We start from the raw sequence: 20242 nt of genomic DNA, 5'->3' as shown, positions 1-20242 counted from the left end.
AGATTTTTTTTTTTAAAGGCTCAAAACCCACTATTTTTTAAGCAGGAATGTGATAGATTTGGGTTTTAGGAATATTATCTCTCAGAGCAGTGTACAAGATACGTGGCAAGAAGAGACTGGGCAGACCAAGATCAGCAGAGGCTAATGGTGACATGATAAAGGACTGTATTCAGTGAAGCCTCCAAAGAAATGCACAGTTAAGAATTTCTATCATCAGTAAATTTATTCCAAGTAAGACTTGTGTGCACACACCAGGCAGATTATTTCCACACAAACACCAAACATCATAGTAAAAATAGGTAACACTTTGGCCATGAAACTCAAAAATACTTGAAAAACCTCTCGATAGCACTTTGAGTTACTTAATTCTGACAAATATTAATATGTCATCTATGCTTGCCCAGTTATAATTTTACAATATAATTGTATTTTTCATTATACTTATTATTCTTTATACTTACTATATATATTTAACACATCTTTGCTGAAATTCTCTTATCCCAAAAATAATTTTTCAGTAACTCCAAAATACCCCCATGTACCTCTTAGCAGTGCTATTCCAGTATCAAAATTCTTTTTCTTCAAGTAACAAGTTCTCAAGCCACACCATTCCTGATTACAGATATAACTGATATGCAGTTTTATAAACAGCTCTTTTACTCCTTGTTCCTATTTTAGCAGGCCAACCATCACTTCACTGATATCCCAGAGTTTTCTTGCAACAGATTCATCCATAGCTTTGGGCAATAGTTCTTCCTCTTTACAATCCCCAAAGTATCTTCCTGACACTCCTTCTACCTCAGGTGAAGAGGCCAAATAAATGGAAGTCTGGGCACCTTCTACTGGAGTTTTGAAAAAAGCCCATGACACCAAATTGAAGAGTGGTTTGACCAACAGTGGAATGTGTATGTGCCTCCCCAGATTTGTCCGTACAATACCAGGATGCAACACATTGACGGTGACATTTGTGCCTTCTAAGCGGCGGGCTAGTTCCCTGGTAAAAAGAATGTTAGCCAGTTTGCTCCGGCTATAACAAAAGCTTTTATTATAGCTTTGTTCACTGTTCAAGTCATCAAAGTTGATGTCTCCATATTTATAAAGTTTGGAAGAAACTACCACAATCCTGCTGGGAGCTGAACTTTTGAGGAGTCCAAGGAGAAGATTGGTGAGTAGAAAGTGCCCCAGATGATTCACTCCGAACTGCATCTCAAACCCATCTTCAGTCTTCATGTAAGGGCACTGGAAGATCCCTGCATTATTGATCAAGACATCCAGCCTAGGCTCTTCCTTTAAATGTCAAAAAGAGAATGGCAGAATTATTAAGATCACATGCCTTGTATTGCTTTTTCTGTTCATGATAATTACATTTTAATAAAAATGGGAACTTGAGACTAAAAGCATTTAATTTCAGTTGTTGGTCTATTGATCAAAGAACTACTTGAAACACTGGCAATTTTGTGTTTAATAAATGGGGAAAAGGATTCCTCTGCAGGATGTTCCTCAGATAAATACTGATATTCATGATCTTTCATTCAACAGCTCTTTTTTCTCATTTATTAAAATGATATACAGAAAGATATTTATCCACAGTCATCTTCCAATAAAGGATGTAGAAACTAAATCTAAGACTTAATTTCTGGCTTTATGCTTTTATAACAATAACATTTACAAATATATAAACTTTAACATTGCACTAGAAAGTTGACTACGTGATCAGTACCAAGATCTTTCTCAAAACAGAAATACAGTCAATTTGAGGACAAGGCACTCCTATAATCCCATATTTCTCCCTTTAATTTCAGTTGAACTAGGAAAATATCAATTTGGGAGTTATCAGGTTAATACTGAGATCATATCAAAATTATAAGTGTACCTATGATAAAGTGTTTAAAACTACTTGCAAACTACTAAAATTCTACAAAATGCTTCTATGAGCTTCCAATAATTGAGAGAAAAATAGAAAAAAAAAACAGATGCAGAAGCTTGACAGGAGCCTGGCTTTGTGCTTTTCACATGTCACCACATCTAATTCCAACAACTGTATAAGCAAATGAAGCTCACAGGCTAAGTGACTTGCCCAGTATCAGAACTCCTAAGTAGCAAAATAAGATCAGATCTGAAGATGAAGTCTTTGACACCAAGTAAGCTGGCATGGCGTTCTAATTGGGATTTTCAAAACAGCTAGAGAGGCAATGAAAGCTAGACAGACTATATGCTGTAGAAAACAGGTAAGCATAGTTTATTCCCAGAGCTACTAGTTATCAACACCAAGGGCAAACTTATGGCTGCTTTATTCTGTAGTTCTCTCAGGGTAAATGACACCATGGGGGTGGAACAACTTCAAGTCATTTCCTTAAAACTGAAACAAGCAATAGAAAAGGTCAGAAATGCAAACTTAACACTGGAGAGAACATCATGAATAAATCGAGATTCATAAAGAATAATCAAAGATTAAGAAAAAAATAAACAGGTAATATAAAAATATCCAGCGTAAAGGGGACTCTAGATCTGTAGAGTCAACATTTTATACTTTGAACATATGCTTCTGTATCTTTCCAAATTAAAGTCCTAAAATTTAGACTGTTCTCATAGGGAAGTCTTTTTATTCCTTAAATCATGTAAGATGGTCTTCTCTAGCCTTTTCTCGGTTGTTCTATGTTTCTTTTGATGGACAAAGAAATGCACAACATGTTCCAAGTGTAAAGACACTGTGATGACCCATGATTAATATGAGGTCAAATTTCAAATTTCACTGGCCCTTCTGCCAACTGTAAGTGAAAAGAAAAATGTGTTACATTTCACAACTGTTATCGAAGCCCACCTGTCAGAGGATTAACTATTTCTCATTCTGCCCTGTCTCAGCATCTTTGGGTTTTCCAATAGTCAACTTCAAAAAGAAGGCAAGAGTTCACTCATGGGGGAAAGAAAGGAGTATTCTTTTTCACTAATCCTTTGGAAGAGTTTCCTGAATTAATCATTTGTTAGCCAGCATTCTTTGCTGGGCTTGTGTTATTTTAAAATTTTATCATTTACTATTTTTTTAAATTCTAGGAGATAAATGAAATAAATACCAAGAATACCAACCTGTGGGAAATCTACATTTCCATTTTTTTTTTCCTTCTAATTATAGTCACTTAACTTCAGAGCCAGGCAGGAACAGAAATACTTAGAAGCAAGGACAACTTAGTTATCTCTTTGCATCCTCACTTTTTAATTAGTTCTGCCTCAAGTGCCCAAGAAGCAAACCCAGCCCCATCTATATTTTAAAGAGGAACAGATAGATCCATTTTTAATGCTTCCAAAATCTCATCGATGAGTATTATTTCTTAACCTGTGTTACACATAATTAAATACTAACAATAAACAAAAAACCAACTCTCTAGTTCTGCAACAGCTCCCAAACTGTGGCCTACAGCATTGCAGCAAACTCTCAGGGTGTTGTGGAATATTTTAAATTTTCGAGGGAAACACAGTGATATTTGCTCAATACCTCAAAAACTACTAGCTCTAGGTGGTTCACAGCTTGAACATTACATTGTGCTATATTCCTTTCAATGACATTATTTCTTTGTGGAGCTGACTTTTAAGCAGCTGTTAGCAGTTGCTGTAATAAAAAACAAGAACAATGCTAAAAATCCACCTAGAACAGGAAACGAGGGTGGCAGTGTCCAATCTGATTCCAAGATTTCAGACGCTGGTGTAATGACCAACAGGGATACATTTCCCATTAGTAGTCATGGTTGTTTAAGAACAAAATAAAAATACCATTTTTTCTTTCAATTATGTTATCTTCTCAAATAGCTACTAAGTTGTTAGGACATAACTACTTATTAGGTTGTGTCAAAGGAAAATAAATCTCAGAACCCAAAATCACTAAGTCAAAGGTTAAAGTCAAGCTGGGAACTGCCTCAGACAAACCTGCCTCCCATTTTATTCCTAAATAAGATAGCTACAACCCTCACAATTTGCCCACATGGGCCTCAAGATCTTTACCCTAAAATAGTTCTGTTGAATTTCACCCTGGCAATGTACTAATAAATTGATAGCTCATCTTCACAAGTGCCAAAAGAAAGAACTCTAGTCATCCTTCTGCTCACCTGACATAAATGCTTAGCTGATTGCTGCCTCTGCCCTGTTGTTTATGTGAAAATGCAGACTCACTGAGCCAGTTTAAGACATAAGTGATTATTCCTCTATCCCTCCTGCACATGTAAATTGTATTCAGTAAAAGGCTAATCAAAGACCCAAAAGAATGCAACGTTTTGTCTCCCATCTACCTATGACCTGGAAGCCCCCACTTCGAGTTGTCCCACTTTTCCAGGAGAACCAGTGTACATCTTACACATGTGATTGATGTCTCATGTCTCCCTAAAATGTATAAAACCAAGATGTGCCCCAACCACCTTGGGCACATGTCCTCAGGACCTCCTGAGGTTCTGCCACGGGTGCATCCTTAACCTTGGCAAAATAAACTTTCTAAATTGATTGAGACCTGTATCAGATACTTTTGGTTTTACAGTTGTTTGGACTTAACTACGTAATAAATGAACTGGGAAATATTTCTGGCCTAAGGGCATCATGAAAAAATTACTGAGAAAATTTGGGAACCTCTTCTCTAGACTCAAGAGACTCCATGTCATATAGGCACCTTTCTTGTCCCAGCTAATTTTAAATTTCACTCTTCTGAACAAATGCCCTCTGAATGCCAGTTATCCCTGCAAGAAACTCTTCTACCTCAATCTCAACAGAGAACATCCACTTATGTGGAATTACTCACCATTTGCACAAATAAATCCTCACACCTCACTACCAGGCAGCAGGAGGAAACAAGGGTTAAAAGCAAGTGTTCTGGAGACAGACCACAAGCAAGTTTCCTAGCCTTCCTATGCCTGTTTCCTCGCGTTGTAAAATAGGGATAATAATGTCTACTCCACAGGGTTACTGTGTAGCTTCAATGACAGTTATAGGCAAGGACACTTCATTTTCATTTAAAACATAAAGGAAAATCTGAAATGCTTGGAACAGCTCCTGGCATACAGATCTTCAGTAATGCTGGGTATTATTTTTATTCCTGTCCCTGTATGGAGCATGACCACTGGGTTCCAAGCTGTATTCTACTTGGAAATCAGGCCACAGTCCTGTTAAGGATGGTGCTGAGTTTACCTGTGGCAGCGAGCTCCCTACCCCAGCAGAAAAGTGGCAGAGGCCGGGGGAGGGAGAACTTTTTTTTAAAGGACTGATCTGAGGTCCTTGGCTAGCAACTTCCCCCAGTGCTCTGGGGTTCTGAAGACAGCTCGGTGCAAATTCACTTCTGACACAGGAAAAACAATTCAGAGGCCATGGATCTACTCCGGGGCGGTCCTCACATAACGAAATGAAATGTTCAGAAACTGGTTTATTTATTTTCTCTTGGGCCCATTTCTTTTTCGACATCCTTAGAGGACAGAAGGCAGCCCTCCCAGTTAGTTTCTCTTTCCTTCTCAACCCTGCAGCTTCCTGGCAGCCTCAAAGTGGCTTTTTGGACTCCTCTCAGCCTCAGCGGTTCCCAAGGTGACACCCTGAACCCCAGGGCGGTCCCTCGCGGCTCAGCCCCAGCCCGCAGTCCCCTCGACCCCGTGCCCAGGCTCTCCCCACCAGCCCGGCCCCCGAGGCCCACACCTGGAGCATTTCCTGGCAGAAGGCGCGCACCGAGCGCAGCGAGGCAAGGTCCAGCTCCCGGACTATTAGCTCGCCCGCCCCGCTGACGCCGGGCTCTGGGCCGCACTCCGCGGCCTGGCGGAGCTCGCGGCGGAGCTGACTCGCCGCCTCCTCGGCGCGCGCGCGGTCCCGGCAGCCCATGATCACCCGCGCCCCCAGGCGCAGTAGCTCCGCGGCCGTGGCGCGGCCCAGGCCGCTGTTCGCCCCGGTGATCAGCACAGTCTTCCCGTGCATGAGGCCGGGGTCCCCGCCTCTGCGCAGCCGCTGGACTCTGGGCCCCACGAACCGCCGGGCCGCCAGCCACAGCGCCCCGCCCAGAGCTGCCAGTACTGCCGCTGCAGTGGCCACTGCCATCGCGGGGCCCGAGGGCCCACCGGCCCCTCCACGGGAGTTCCGGAGCCACCGCCTTGCCGGAACCCAAGCGACCACCTGTACGCGGAGAACTCTGGGGCGCGGCGGGTCGGCCCCTGACGGTGCGCGTGGGGCATGCTGGGACTTGTAGTTTCCCTCTGGGGGCGCCTGATTGGTTGGGAGAGTTCAGCGCCCTGGGTCCTGCGCCCTCCGTGGAACTCGCTCCCAGCCTAAAGATGGAGGCTAGGCAACCAGCACAGTATTCAGGCTGCTGGGGTTCATACGTATTGAAATCCCAGTGTAGGGGCGGACTTCCCCATGGGAATGTCTGATGAGTACTTTGAATTACAGATCTCTGTACAGGCCCTGTTAGAAATGCCACTCTTCAGGGCATTTCGTGTGTTTTCCTTTGAGGGCTCCTGGGACTTGTAAATTCAGTTCAGTTCACCTTCTGAGGAATGGGCTGACAAGCTGAAGTCTGAGGTAGGACTGTTTTTCATAGACGAGACAAAGAATTAAGCAACATGAATCAGCTGGAAATAGAATGGGCGAGTAGTTCTCAAACTTAAATGCACATCAGAATCATCTGGAGGACTTGGGGTGGGGGTTCAGGGTGGGGGAATGAAACAAAACGAAAACAAAAAACCAGGGCCCCAGTATTAGGGTTTCTAATTCAATAGGTACAGGATGGGGCCTGATAATTTGCATTCTAACAAGTTCCCAGGTGTTGCTGCTGCTGCAGATCTGGGAACCACACTTTGAGAACCACTGAACATTATGTCATTGGTCCCTATTAAAAAAAAAGAAAGTCATCTTCAAATGATCTTGACACTGGCAGAGGTACAATGGGAAAAGCTTGGACTTATGGTAAATATAGGCTTCTGAGCAGGCCATTTACAAATGCCTCCCTGCCCTCTCCATAGGACTATTACACGCAACGATAGAAGGCAAAGTGCTTGGCTCACTGTAAAATGCCTCATTAATATCAGGGTTAGTGTCACAGGGACCCTTCTTCAAGCTACAAACTTCATAGCTGTAGACCAAGCTACTTTTAAAGACTCATTCGTTCGTCTGCCTCTCCATCCAATATGTGCCTGGCCCTGCCTGTTCCCTGTTAGAGCCACAGAGAAATGGGACACCATTTCTGCTCTCAGGGTGCTTACTTTCTGAAACTGTGATCTCCCACTTCCCACCCTCCACCCATTGCAGGTTCTTCAGACAAGGACAAAGAACCACAGCTTGTGTAGTTTGAGACAAACTCCCCCATAATTGTGATAATCCATTTTCCACTCCCTTACATTTGGGAAGGATGTAACATGCCACTAATAGAATACAAAGAAAAAGGGATGGATTCCAGGAGGTTTCTTATGAGTAATGAGAATGGAGCTCAGAGGTGGGGAAGAGCACTCTTACTGGGGATTATACAAGGCGCCAGGAACAGGAATCATGAGAGGTGGTCCTACACCACCCTATCCCCAATTTGAAGCTGCTACTCAAACTCAGTGATCCCCCAGCATCTCTGTTTCCACTTTATTGTCCTTTCTACCCATTCACATCTTGCCCATCCATCAAAATCACAGGCTACCTCAAGTCTTTCTTTCCTGACCACTTCCAGCCTATAAAGATCTCTGCTCCCTTCATGTGTGACCCTCACTGGCACTGAAGACAAACAGCCTTCTAGTGTTGGCTGTTTTGAGTTTGCACATTTGACTTCCTTGACCAGATTGTTAAGGTTTTAAGTTTCCTAGAGGATAGGATTATGTCTGCGTACCTCTTGTGGTCTTTGCATGGGAGGACACCTACAAAATGGTAGGTACTCAGTAAGTGTCACATGTCACAACTGATATATTTTGGACTGGTTTACATAAAATTAGGGAGCATCAGAAGATGTGTTTCAGCTGTGGTCTTCTCTCATCTAGAGCCAGGGGTGGAATATATATGTACAGGTGGAGTAGAGATGAAGGTGGAGGTAGAGAGAGCAGGAGAGGGTAGGAGGAAAAGAGGAGGGAGGAATCCTTAGACGTGCAGTGTAACTGCTGTGTAGTTTATGCATGGAAGTTAATGAAATGATTAATCTGTACCAGATGGGTCCAAAGGCCATGAAATTAATAACTCTATTTGGAAGGGAGGAAAGAGACCTCATTATAATTTTTGAAGTAAGATTTGAATTTGAATCTAATTACTCTTAACACTCATTAGCTCCATATCCTTAAACAAGCTATCTAATCTTTTTGAATCTTAGTCTCCTCATTGATAAAAAGAAAGGTAATAATAATACTGTGTCACAAACATTTAATTTGATAAGAAAATGAAGTAACATGTGAAAATAACCAGGTCACTGTGCCTAACATATGATATATTTAATGACCAACCAATTTTTGTTGAAAACAAAACAAAAATCACAAGAGAATGACAATGAAGGGCCAGGATACTACACTTCATGTCACTTTTTGAAGTGGTAGCTTAGGGTCTTTTTTTTTTTTTTCCATACAAATATAGATGTGCCAGCCTGCCAGGCCCAAAGCCAGAGACTTCAAATATGAAACTCTGTGGACCAGAGGCATTTAACCCACCAAATAATTTTCAGAGAACCTTTCTTAGGAGTTTCTGTTTAAGACTTATCTTAGAACGTACCCTGGAGGAACAACCAGATGATTTATTTCTAAATGAGCAGTATCGAAATTGTTATAATCATGCAGGTAGAATGAAATTCTCATTTTGCTTTGGTTAAAAAGCTGGCCATAGCAGTCACAGAATACAAAGCTCCAGTTTTCAAGAGTGTACTTAACCATACTCCTTCTGCCTTTGAAGACACTATTCTACAATGCTGATGGGTAACAATTCATTGTTATCTACAAACATCCAAAAATGAGCAGTGCTTTATGAAACTAAGTAAGCTTCTAAAACAGTCCCTTAAGCATGCAAATATTCAAGTTCTAAACTTATCCTAAAGAGTCATCATTATGACTTACACAGAGATAGGTGTAATGGCATTCAACAGTATTGGTAGTTCAAAGAGAAGTAGTTTGATGGTAACTTGAGGGTTCAAAAGGTTTTCCAAAAAATCAAGAGAAAACCTTTCCAAAGAAGCAAAGTTTTAAGATCCAATTTTCTGAAATACCTATCTAATTATCCTAGAGAGCCAAAAGAAGTGGCTTCTGTAATACCAGACTATCACCACTTCATTTCTCCTCCCTGCCCCTAACTACTGAATTTTTTATTAAAGCCATAAGCTGCGATGGAACCTAACTTCTGTGCCCCTTCAATGTGGAACATGTGGTCATCAAAGAAGATGTGGGGCCGGATCTTCACTAAGATGGGACTTTTGGGGGCTCCAGCAAGGAAAAGAGCTTCGTCTATCTCTAGACCCCAGCGTCGAAGGTTCTTCAGCACACGGGCGCCTGAACTGGCTGCACTCTTAGCTGTAACCAGGTAGGTCCTGATAGGACAAAGTAACCGTTGATTTTTGGCATAGAACTTCTTTTGCAGTCTGCCTAAATCTTCCAGAAAGCCTTTTAGGGGACCCTGTAAAAGGAACATATATCACAGCTGTGATACAGTGAGCCAAAGAAAGTGAATGCTAAAAAGCAGAGATCTATATGATACGATACAATACAAAGGATATAATACAGCATGACATGCAGTGTTATGAAGCTGATGGCAACATGCTAAAACTCAATAGGAATTTATGTGAATATGTTTTCTGATATAGAACCATCCTTGCATTCCTGGAATGTGCCTAAAATGACCATATGATTTAACATGTAAACCTATATACTTTAAGTATGAAAGAATGTTCAAAAAATAATTAAGCCAGGACAACAGAGATAAACTATCCATGGTAAGCTGGAATAGAGGGTCACTCTAAATAACTCTAATTAGTTACCAAAGCACCACTCTTTTAATTTGCTTTTTGTGAATTGTGCATTTTAACTTTATAAAGTGTATGCTTTTGTCTAGTTTAATGCTGTTTGGCTTGAATCTAACTGTGTCTTTCATTTTTAACCTTTCCAAACATTTAGTTTTAGTATCTCTTGTATAGACCCTAGAATTGGATTTTGCTATGTGATACAACCTGAAAATCTTATTTTTTAAAACAATAGTTAAGTCTTTGTTCATTTACATTTATTCATATTACAAATGTGCTTGAGATTGTTTCTGTCTTGTAGTTTTTATTGCATTTTCCATGTTTTAAAAATTTTAAAGGATTGTTCAATAATCTGTGTCTTTCTTTTTTGTAGTTGTGTATGGGTGGTTCCTCTGACATTTAAGAAGGTTTACATTATTTCCTTCTATAAATTACCTTTACAACTATAACCTTTTATAGTACCCTTAGTCCTCTATTTTAAAAAGAATCCCAGATCTATTATTCTTCATAATGAGAAATAATGAAAACAGGGCATTTCTTCAGTGTCTCTGTAGTCCTCTATTTCTTCTCCACCATCTAATTTTAGTCATTTATTTACTTCTCCATGGTGTTTCTTTTGCATTATTACATTTTGTTTTATTTCTATTTATCAAGTTTACATTTCATCCTTTGATTGGCTATTGTAACTGAAAATTCCAGCATACTTCTTCCGTAGACCTTCTTTCCCCATATTTTTCCATTTTTTGTTAGCTATATAATTTGTACACCATACAAATTTGTTCATTTGTACAGTTGTTTTAGTTTTAATTCTATGGTTAAGTATATTATATGACCATTTGTGTCTTTGTGCTTCTAGTCCTCTGCATGTTGGCCGAAATTTGTCCTGTAGTACTGATTTTCTCAAAAACATCTTATGGTAATAATCCCTGAGAATATAGTATATTCTCAACTGTATATCTATTTCCTCTGTCCATGAATAAACTTTTGGCTAGATATAGAATCCATGATTTATATATAAGATTCTCCCCAAGATCTTATAAGTAGTGCTCCACTGTCTTTTGCTTTTGAATGCTGCTCTTGAGAAGTTTGAGGGCCTCTTGATTCCCATCCCACCTCTTCCACCACTTATATGAGTAGGCAGCCCAGATAATTATTTCCTCATTTTGAAGCCCAATAATTTCACTAGGCCATGTCTCAGTGATGGTCATTTTGATTCTATACCTCTATCATACAATATGGGCTTTTAATCTTTAATATTTTAATCATTCAATATATATAAACATCTTTGGATAGTTTAGCAGTTTTTAATTTATATTTTTACATTAATTTGCATCTTTATATTTAACATCAATCCCCCTCCCCCAATATGATTTTAAAGTTTTTCTTCTGGGATTCCACTTAGGCATATGCTGGGTCTTCTTTACCTGTTATCTATTTCTGTCATTTTTCTATATGTAATTGTATTTTTAATCTGTACCAGATGGGTAATAACTCTATTGGAAGGGAGGAAATATTTACAGCATTCTATAACTTTCACATTTTATCATCTCTTCCTTGACTATTGCATTTTTACTTTATGATCTTGCTTTAAGTCTTTAAAAGTCATGGCAAATGTTCAGTCATAATTATCTGTATTATGTCAACTTTTTCTTGTAAGAGCTCTTCATCTGTTACTAGATTTTTTTCTTTTTAAATCTGCCTTTTTCTCATAGTATCTTTGAATGTATTCAATGTCAGTTCTCTTTTTATTATTGCTTATACTGAAGTAGACTGGTTTTTCTTGGGACAATTGGTGGGTTTCTAGGGGAAGGTCAAGGGTAGTATTTGGAGACTGACTTGTTTTCATGATTCAAAGGCTCCCTTCTTTGCTGTCATGGAAACAAACTGTTTTCTGTAAACATGACTTATTGTGTAACCATTTGCTTAAATTTTCTTTAAGGTTGTATATCTTAGAAAAAAACAAGTAAATTTACTTTCTACCAGTAAGAGGCCATACATATAGGTGAAAAAACTGGGACTGTTTTTATGACAAGAGCAGCAAACTCATAGTGACTGTTGGCAGGAACCACCCTCATTGCAGTTAGTCTTTAAAACACAGAGGGGCACAGTTTCCCTTGCTGTTTCTGGATGATTTCCAAATGGAAGAAACAGAGAATGCTGAGTTTATGTCACCACATTCAAACCAAGTATCCATCTCATTCTCTTTTACTTCTATTTTGGGGTATGTTTTGTAATTTATATATTTGCACAGTAGTGCAGCATATAATTTATCAATAAAAATATAACAATACTAGGGAAACGTACAAAAAGCAAATACTAGGGAAAGACTGTTACTCCCACCCTAATAATAAGAAAACCCCAATCTAAAAATTAACTTTTCTTGAGCCCATCAAAGAGCTGAGATTGCAGGGTAACCAACTAGCATGAAAACTAGGGAAAAACAGTCATCTTCAAGAAGACATGGAGTGCAAGAACTGCGTACTTTTGGTAGAGTGTTGAAGAAAGTTATACCAGATTCCATACAAGCAAGTACAAGCAATTCAAGTAATTTTAAAAAGACATTGACAAAGAACTAGGGTCCACCAATGAGCGAGCATAGAAGCCCTAGGATCCACAGGCACAAGAAGTACACACTCTCTTTTAGGCTTTTCTCCATGGACTTCACTAGATGCTGATGACAAAGACTGCAGGCAGTAGGGTGATAGAATAAAGCCATCCTTTGATGGTACAGGTGTGGAGGAGGGGAGCACCTGCCACTGGGGGCAAAGACTAAAACTCCCCCTAGTTGCTTATACCCTCAGGAACAAAGAGCCTAGACTGCTAGAAGAGCTTCAAACACTGTTATCCTCCAGGGTGTGAGTAAAGATCCACTGTTACAGAAGAAAACATTCTAACTTTGGGAGGAAAAGAGACTATCAAGGATTGGTACCATTAGATATTGGCTATCACTGGGGCATGGCAAGATCCAGGATATTCATCCCTAAGCCCTAGGAACATAGAAGAAATAGCTGGGAAGGGGTAAGAACGAGGAGACTTTCTCTGCAGCAGACACACAGGGAAGGCCTGCTGCTGAAAGTCGACTAGAAATCTTGAGAAAAACCCTCTGGCAAGCCAGTTTGCACCCTAAGAACAAAGTTGATACCAGACAAACTTGGATCCTGTGGTGCCATGAAGATAACCATAGCAACCACAAAACCTAAAACAACTTTAATACCTGATTTGATTGATTCAATCTATCACAATAATTGCTAGTCCCACAGTAAAACAGAACAAAACAAAATGAACAATCTACTTTCAGGAGAAATTAAAAGAACTAGACTTAGTAATGACCCAAGTGTCACAAATATAACAGAGGGAATTGAAAATAACTGTGATTAATATCTTTAAATGTCTACTTTAAAGGTGGATACCATACATGAGTAGACTAGCAATTTTGGCAAAGAGATTGAGATGATAAGAGAGTTGAATGGAACTATATAAAGAGTGCCTAATGGACGTGTCAGTAGACTCAACACAGCTAAAGAAAGAATGAGTGAACTTGAAGACAAGTCGATAGAAATTGCCCAAACTGAAAAGAGAAAGAGAAAAAAAGAGTGGGGAAAAAAGAGCAGAGCATTGAAATGCTGTGGGACACACACACACACACACACACACACACACACTCCCCTCTCATATTCAAACCAAAGGAAATATAGACAATTATGAAGGCAGCCAGAGAAAAATAGACACATTACATACTAAGGACCAAAGATACAAATTTCATAACATTTGTCATCAAAATCTATACAAATGAGAAGACAATGGAAGAGCATCTTTAAAGTGCTGGAAGAAAAACACAGTAAGCCCAGAATATTACATTCAGTAAAAATAAAATATTGTTTTAGAAACTAAATAAGATTAAGACTTTTTAGGCAAAGAAAAACAGAGATTTAGTACCAGTAGATTTGTACTATATGAAATGTTAAACAAAACAAAATAAAACAAAAGATCTCCTGGCAGAAGAAATATGATAACAGAGAAAAACCTGATCTACACAAAGAAAGGAAGATCTCTGAAAATGATTAAAAGGAATTTGAATATGAAATACATGTTTTTGCCTCATCCTTATTTACTAGAAGATATTTAATTGCCAAAAACAGAAATAGTAGTGGAAAAGAAAAATAAATGTTGCAGTCCCCATGTCACTAAGCTAAAGGGAAAAGTCAAGCCTGGAATAGCTTAGAGACAACCTGCCTCCCATTCTATTCAAAGTCACCCCTATGCTCACTGAGATAACTATATATCTGACTGCCTCCTTTGGAGAGGCTAATCAGAAACTCAAACCTGCTTGGAGTCTTCCTACCTTTGCTTCAAGCCGTCCTGCCTTTCCAGACCGAACCAATGTTCATATTACATATGTTGATTAATATCTCATGTCTCCCTAAAATGAATAAAACCAAACTGTGCTCTGACCACCTTGGGCACATGTCGTCAGATCCTCCTGAGGCTGTGCCATGCGTGCGTATCCTCAACCTTGGCAAAATAAACTTTTTAAATTAACTGAGACCTGTTTCAGATTTTTGAGGTTCACAGTAGCAAAGTATAGAAAGTTTATAGCATAGATAAAATAAAAATATATGACAACTGTAGCACAAAACATGAGGGGGAGAGTTTTTGGCAGTTCATTGTTGCAAGGTTCTTACAGTACATATGATGTTGTAGAGTATAACATTGACAATAGACTGTGATTACTTAAAGTTGTATATTGTAAACACTAGAGTAACTAATAAAAAATTTTAAATGAGTCATAAGCCAATAGTGGAGATAAAATGGAATGTAAAAACACACAATAAGTCTTTAAGTAAATAGGGGAAAAAAGAAAAGGAAAAGGGAACTAAGAACAGTTGGAACACAGAAAAAACATAGGAAGATAGTAGATTTTAATCCAACCAAATCAATGATCACATTAAATTTAAATGTCCTAAAAATAGCAATTAAAACACAAGGATTGCCAGATTGTATAAAATAGCAGCACCAACTGTAATATCTATAAGAAAAATAAGTTAAATATAAACACAATTTAAATATAAAGACACAGATAAAAGTATAGAAAAATCATATCATACAAACATTAGCCCCCCCCAAAAAGCTGGAGTGATTATATGAGCATCAGATGAATATTACATAATGAAAAGGTGTTAATTAAGATTAAGACAATATAATAATCCTAAATATGTGGGCACCTAAAAACAGAGATTCAAAATACATGATACAAAACTGATAAAATTGAAAGGATAAATAGATAAATTCTCAAATATATTTGGAGATTTCAACATTGCCTTCTCAATAGTACATAAAACAAGTAGACAGAAAATTACCGACAATATAAAAAACCCAAGCAATATGACCTGAGTTAATTTACATAATCTAATTGACATTTATAGAATACTTAATGACAACAGAATATTCTTTTCAAATACACATGACATATTCATCAAGATAGACCATATTCTGGGCATAAAACATACCACAACAAATTTAAATAATTGAGATACAAAATATGTTTTCTAATCACAACACAACAGAGTTAAGCTTTGTTTCAACAATAGAAAGATATCTGAATAAACTCCAAATATATGATAATTAAGTAACCTACTTCTATTTCCTTCAAAGAGGAAATTATAGAGAAATTTTAAAAATATATTTTGAATTAAATAAAAAAAACCATCATCTATCAAAATTCGTGGGATGCAACTACAGCAGTGTTTAGAGGAACATTTATAGCATTAAGTGCTTATATTAGAAAAGAGGAGAGGTTTCAAATTAACAATCTCAGCTTCCACATTTGAAAACTTAGGAACAGCTGGCTCAGGAAAATTGATTTACCTCTGGCCAAACTGACCAAGAAAAACAACAACAAAAAAGAAAGAAAAGACACAAATTACTAGTATCAGAAATAAAAGTGGAGACACATCACTAAGGATCCTACAAATGTTTAAAACATATTAATAAAACACTAAAAGTTTATGTCCATAAATTCAGTCATTTAAATGAACAAATTCCTTGAAAAACGCAAGCTCATAAACAGAGAGAAGAAAAGAATGAGAAAAGCAAGAAAAAGAAAAATGGAAGTTCTATAGCTATCAAAATAATTGAATCAGTAATTAAAAGCCTTCCAACAAAGAAAAAAGTCCAGGCCCAGATGGCTTCTCTGAAAAATTCTACCAAACATTTTAAATAGTTTGTATCACATTTTATGAGGTTACTATTACCCTGTTACTAAAGTCAGATTAAGATATTACAAGAGAAGAAAACTATAGAGGATGAACATGAATACATAAATGAATAAATAATACAAAATATTAACAAATTAGATTCAGCGATATATGAAAAGGATAATACCACATGACCAACTTGAATTAATACCAACAATGCAAAGCTGCCTCAGCTTTTACAAATCCATTAATGTAATTTACATATCAACAGACTAAAGGAGAGAAACCACATGATTTTTCTCAATAGATGCAAATCAGGCATTAGTCAAAATTCAACCTTCATTTATTATAAAAACTCCCAAAAAGCTAGAAAGAGAAGGTAACTCCCTCAACCTGACAAAAGGCATCTAGAAAAGACCTATGGATAACAGTTAAGAGTGAAAGATTGATGTCCCCCTAAGACCTGGGTATGTGACAAGGGTTTCCACCCTCATCGCTGTTCTGAACATTGTACTGGATGTACTAGAAAGGTAAAAAGGCAAGAATGATAGATAACAGATATACAGTATGGAAACACAGAAATAAAACTGTATTTAGTCACAGTCAACATTATTGTTGACTTAGAAAATCTCAGTCTACAAAATTGTTGCGAGAACTAACAAGGAAATTGAACAAGGTTGCAGAATACAAAAACCAATTTTGATTCTATGTATTAGCAATAAATAATTGGACAGTAAGTGTTTTTAAAGTACCATTTATAATACTAAAATATTACAAAATGCATAGGTATAAATAAAAAGATATAATATCTGTGTGCAGAAACCTACAAAAGACTAAAAAAAAAATTTAAATGATCTAAATAAATGAGGAGAGGAGAAATACCACGTCCATGGACAGAAAGACTTAATATTGTTAAGATATCTATTATCCCAAGATCTAGTTATAAATAAAATAAAAATAAAAATAAAAATTCTCGCAAAAATTTTTCCCCCAGAAATAGATAAACTTCTTAAATCTATATGAAAGTGCAAGGGAATCAGACTGTACTCTCTCTCTCTTTTTCTCTGTATGTATATATATATGTGTATGTACATACACATATATATATACGTGTATATATGTGTGTGTACATACACATATATATGTGTGTACACACACATATATATGTGTGTACACACACATATATATGTGTGTACACACACATATATATATACACGTATATATGTGTGTATGTACACACACATATATATACACGTATATATATGTGTATATACGTACACATATATTTATGCACGTATATATATGTGTGTATATACATACACACACACATATATACGTGTATATATATATATATTTTTTTTTAAATTTTAGCAAAGTTGAAGTATTCACACCACCTGGTCCTAAGAAATACTGTAGCCAGGCGCAGTGGCTCATGCCTGTAATCTATATGAAATCTATATGAAAGTGCAAGGGAATCAGACTGTACTCTCTCTTTCCCTCTGTGTGTGTGTATATATATATATATGTATATACATACACATACATATATACGTGTATATATATATATATATATATATTTTTTTTTTATTTTAACAAAGTTGAAGTATTCACACCACCTGGTCCTAAGAAATACTGTAGTCAGACGCAGTGGCTCATGCCTGTAATCCCAGCACTTTGGGAGGCTGAGGCAGGTGTATCACAAGGTCAGGAGTTTGAGACCAGCCTGGCCAATATGGTATTTTAGTCTCTACTAAAAATACAAAAATTAACCGAGTGTGGTGGTGGGTGCCTATAGTCCCAGCTACTCGGGAGGCTGAGGCAGGAGAATCTCTTGTACCCGGGAGGCGAAGGTTGCAGTGAGCCGAGATCATGCCATTGCGTTCCAGATTGGGCAACAGAGTGAGACTCTTGTCAAAAAAAAAAAAAAAAAAAAAAAAAAAAGAACTACTATAAAACTACAATAATCAAGACAATGTAATATTGATAAAAGGATGAATATCTGTATTAAAGGAACAAGACAGAAAGTCACCCTTTTCAACAAATAATGCTTGAACAATTAAGATATCCAGGAAATTAGGATAAGCAGGAAAAATGAACCACAACTTGTGCTTTGCACAAATACCATATTGACTCAAAATAGATGATAATCCTAAGTAAGAAACCTAAAACCATAAAATTTCTATATAAAAAGTCTGGAGATAATCATTGTGACCTTGGATTAGGCAAAGATTTCTTATATATGACATTAAAAGCACAATTTCTAAGAGAAAAAATTGATAAATCTGACTTCATCAAAATTATAAGTTTCTGCTCACTGAAAAGCACTGAAAGATGTTAGAATGAAAGACAAGCACAGGCTGAGAGCAGATATTTGTAAAACACACACCTGATAAAGGATGAGTATCCAAAACATATGAGGAACTCTCAGAAGTTGATAACAAACCAAAAACCCAATAAAATAAGGAAAATATTTGAACAGGTACTTCATCAAAGAAGATATGTGATGGAAAAAAGCACCGATAAGATGCTTAGTAACATTTGTCATTAAAGAAATGCAAGCTAAAACTACAATGAGATAATTTTTTTATAAACACTAAAATTGCTTAAATAAAGAAAAAAAAAAGAAAAATACTGAATACTACCAAAGGCCAGCAACAATGCAAAGCAACAAAATCATGCATTGCTTTTAGGAATGCAAAATGTTATGTCGTTTGGGAAAATAATTTGACTGTATCTCATCAAATAAAACATACAATACTTACCACATGACCTAGCAATTCCACTTCTAGCTATTTAAAAATGAAATGAAATCTTATATTTACACAGAAATTTGTATTCAAATGTTTAAAAGTAGCTTCATTTATAAATGTCAAAGACTAGAAATGACCTACTCCTTCAACAGGTAAATGAATAAAGAAAACGTGGTACATCCACAGAATAGAATACTACTCAGCAATTAAAAGGAGCCATGTACTGATACGTGCAATGACATGCATTATGCTATAATAAATAAAAGAAGTCAGATTGCATCCCGTATGATTCCATTTATGGGACACCTGGAAAAGGCAAAACTATAGAAAAAGAAATCAGTGGTTGATGGGGTGTGGAGATAGGGTACTAGGATGACTACAAAGGGGCATAAGGTTATTTAGTGATTTAATGAAACTGTTGAGTATTTTTTTTATGTTAGTGGTTATTTCACAATTATATATATTTGTTAAAACTATCCACTTAAAATTATAAATTTTACTCTATATAAATATACCTCAAAAATTCTGATACACACACACACAAACATACACACACACACTTAGAGACCATTATTCCAGAATGGTGAGACCAGAGATAGGGATCAAATCAGGAGATATCAGTTACTTGTCACTGTACTACACTGGAGATTGGAGGCTCGTAAACTACATTCAGACTTGTTAAATTAATCCTCTCCAGTTGTCCCATTTGCTGGTAACTTTCAGACCTCTTCCATTTGACAAAATTAAGATACTGCCATGACCAAACCACCACCCTACTAGCAACATACTTGAATGTCTTCAGTAGGAGTTGTACCTCATACATTCTTTCTCATCAGTGGAACACACCCAGCAAGGCCTTCTGGCCTTTATGGAAAATCATCTTTTTATGTAAAAAAATGGCATGTTTTTTAAACTGGCAGAAGTACTGCATAATAAAGGAAAGCATGTATACTAGAAATGTGTTGAGTATTCCTGCAATAAGTAGGGTTGGGATTCACAGTTTTAATTGTTTAATGGGAGAAAAAGGCAATTTAAGGAGCAAAAATAAGTGAGAATACATAAAACTAGAAAGTTTCTGCAAAGCAAAGGAAACAACAGAGTGAAAAGGCAACCTATGGAATGGGAGAAAATATTTGCAAACTATACATCTGATAAGGATTAATTTCCAAAATATACAAGGAATTCTTACAACTCAACAGCAAAATAAAAACAAATTAAGCTGGTTAAAAATGCGCAAAGGACTTGAATAGACATTTCTCTAAGGAACACATACAAATGTCAACGGGTATATGAAAATGTACTCAACACATTAATCGTCAGAGAAATCCAAATAAAACCCACAATCCAATATCAAATTTTACGAGTCAAGATGGTTATTATAG

General features: G+C 37.1%; 2 protein-coding genes and 1 long non-coding RNA gene across 8 annotated transcripts in view; 1 reads left to right on the top strand and 2 right to left on the bottom strand.

Moving 5' to 3' along the window:
• Window positions 1-204: 204 nt before the first annotated feature.
• On the bottom strand, window positions 205-6163 carry RDH14 (retinol dehydrogenase 14). Its single transcript, XM_055252895.2, has 2 exons — window positions 5659-6163; window positions 205-1287 (listed from the first exon to the last, which is right to left on the bottom strand). Exons 1-2 carry the CDS (start codon window positions 6049-6051, stop codon window positions 670-672), a joined length of 1011 nt encoding a protein of 336 aa, XP_055108870.1. The 5' UTR covers window positions 6052-6163; the 3' UTR covers window positions 205-669.
• Window positions 6164-6260: 97 nt separating this feature from the next.
• Window positions 6261-9500, top strand: LOC129467964 (uncharacterized). Its single transcript, XR_008652514.2, has 2 exons — window positions 6261-6531; window positions 9275-9500. It is a non-coding gene; the product is annotated as an uncharacterized lncRNA (long non-coding RNA).
• Window positions 8388-20242, bottom strand: part of NT5C1B (5'-nucleotidase, cytosolic IB) — a 27241-nt gene continuing 15386 nt past the window's right edge. For all 6 annotated transcript variants that reach the window (XM_055252888.2, XM_055252889.2, XM_055252890.2 and 3 more), the window contains one exon: window positions 8388-9573. In XM_055252888.2, coding sequence (XP_055108863.2) covers window positions 9250-9573 — 324 coding nt within the window. In that variant the 3' untranslated portion in view covers window positions 8388-9249. The remainder of the gene's footprint in view (window positions 9574-20242) is intronic.

Source organism: Symphalangus syndactylus, chromosome 18 (genome assembly GCF_028878055.3).
Source record: "Symphalangus syndactylus isolate Jambi chromosome 18, NHGRI_mSymSyn1-v2.1_pri, whole genome shotgun sequence".
Classification (NCBI taxonomy): Eukaryota; Metazoa; Chordata; class Mammalia; order Primates; family Hylobatidae; genus Symphalangus; species Symphalangus syndactylus.
Note: the sequence above shows the minus strand (reverse complement) of the source record. Positions and strands in the feature narration are given on the sequence as shown.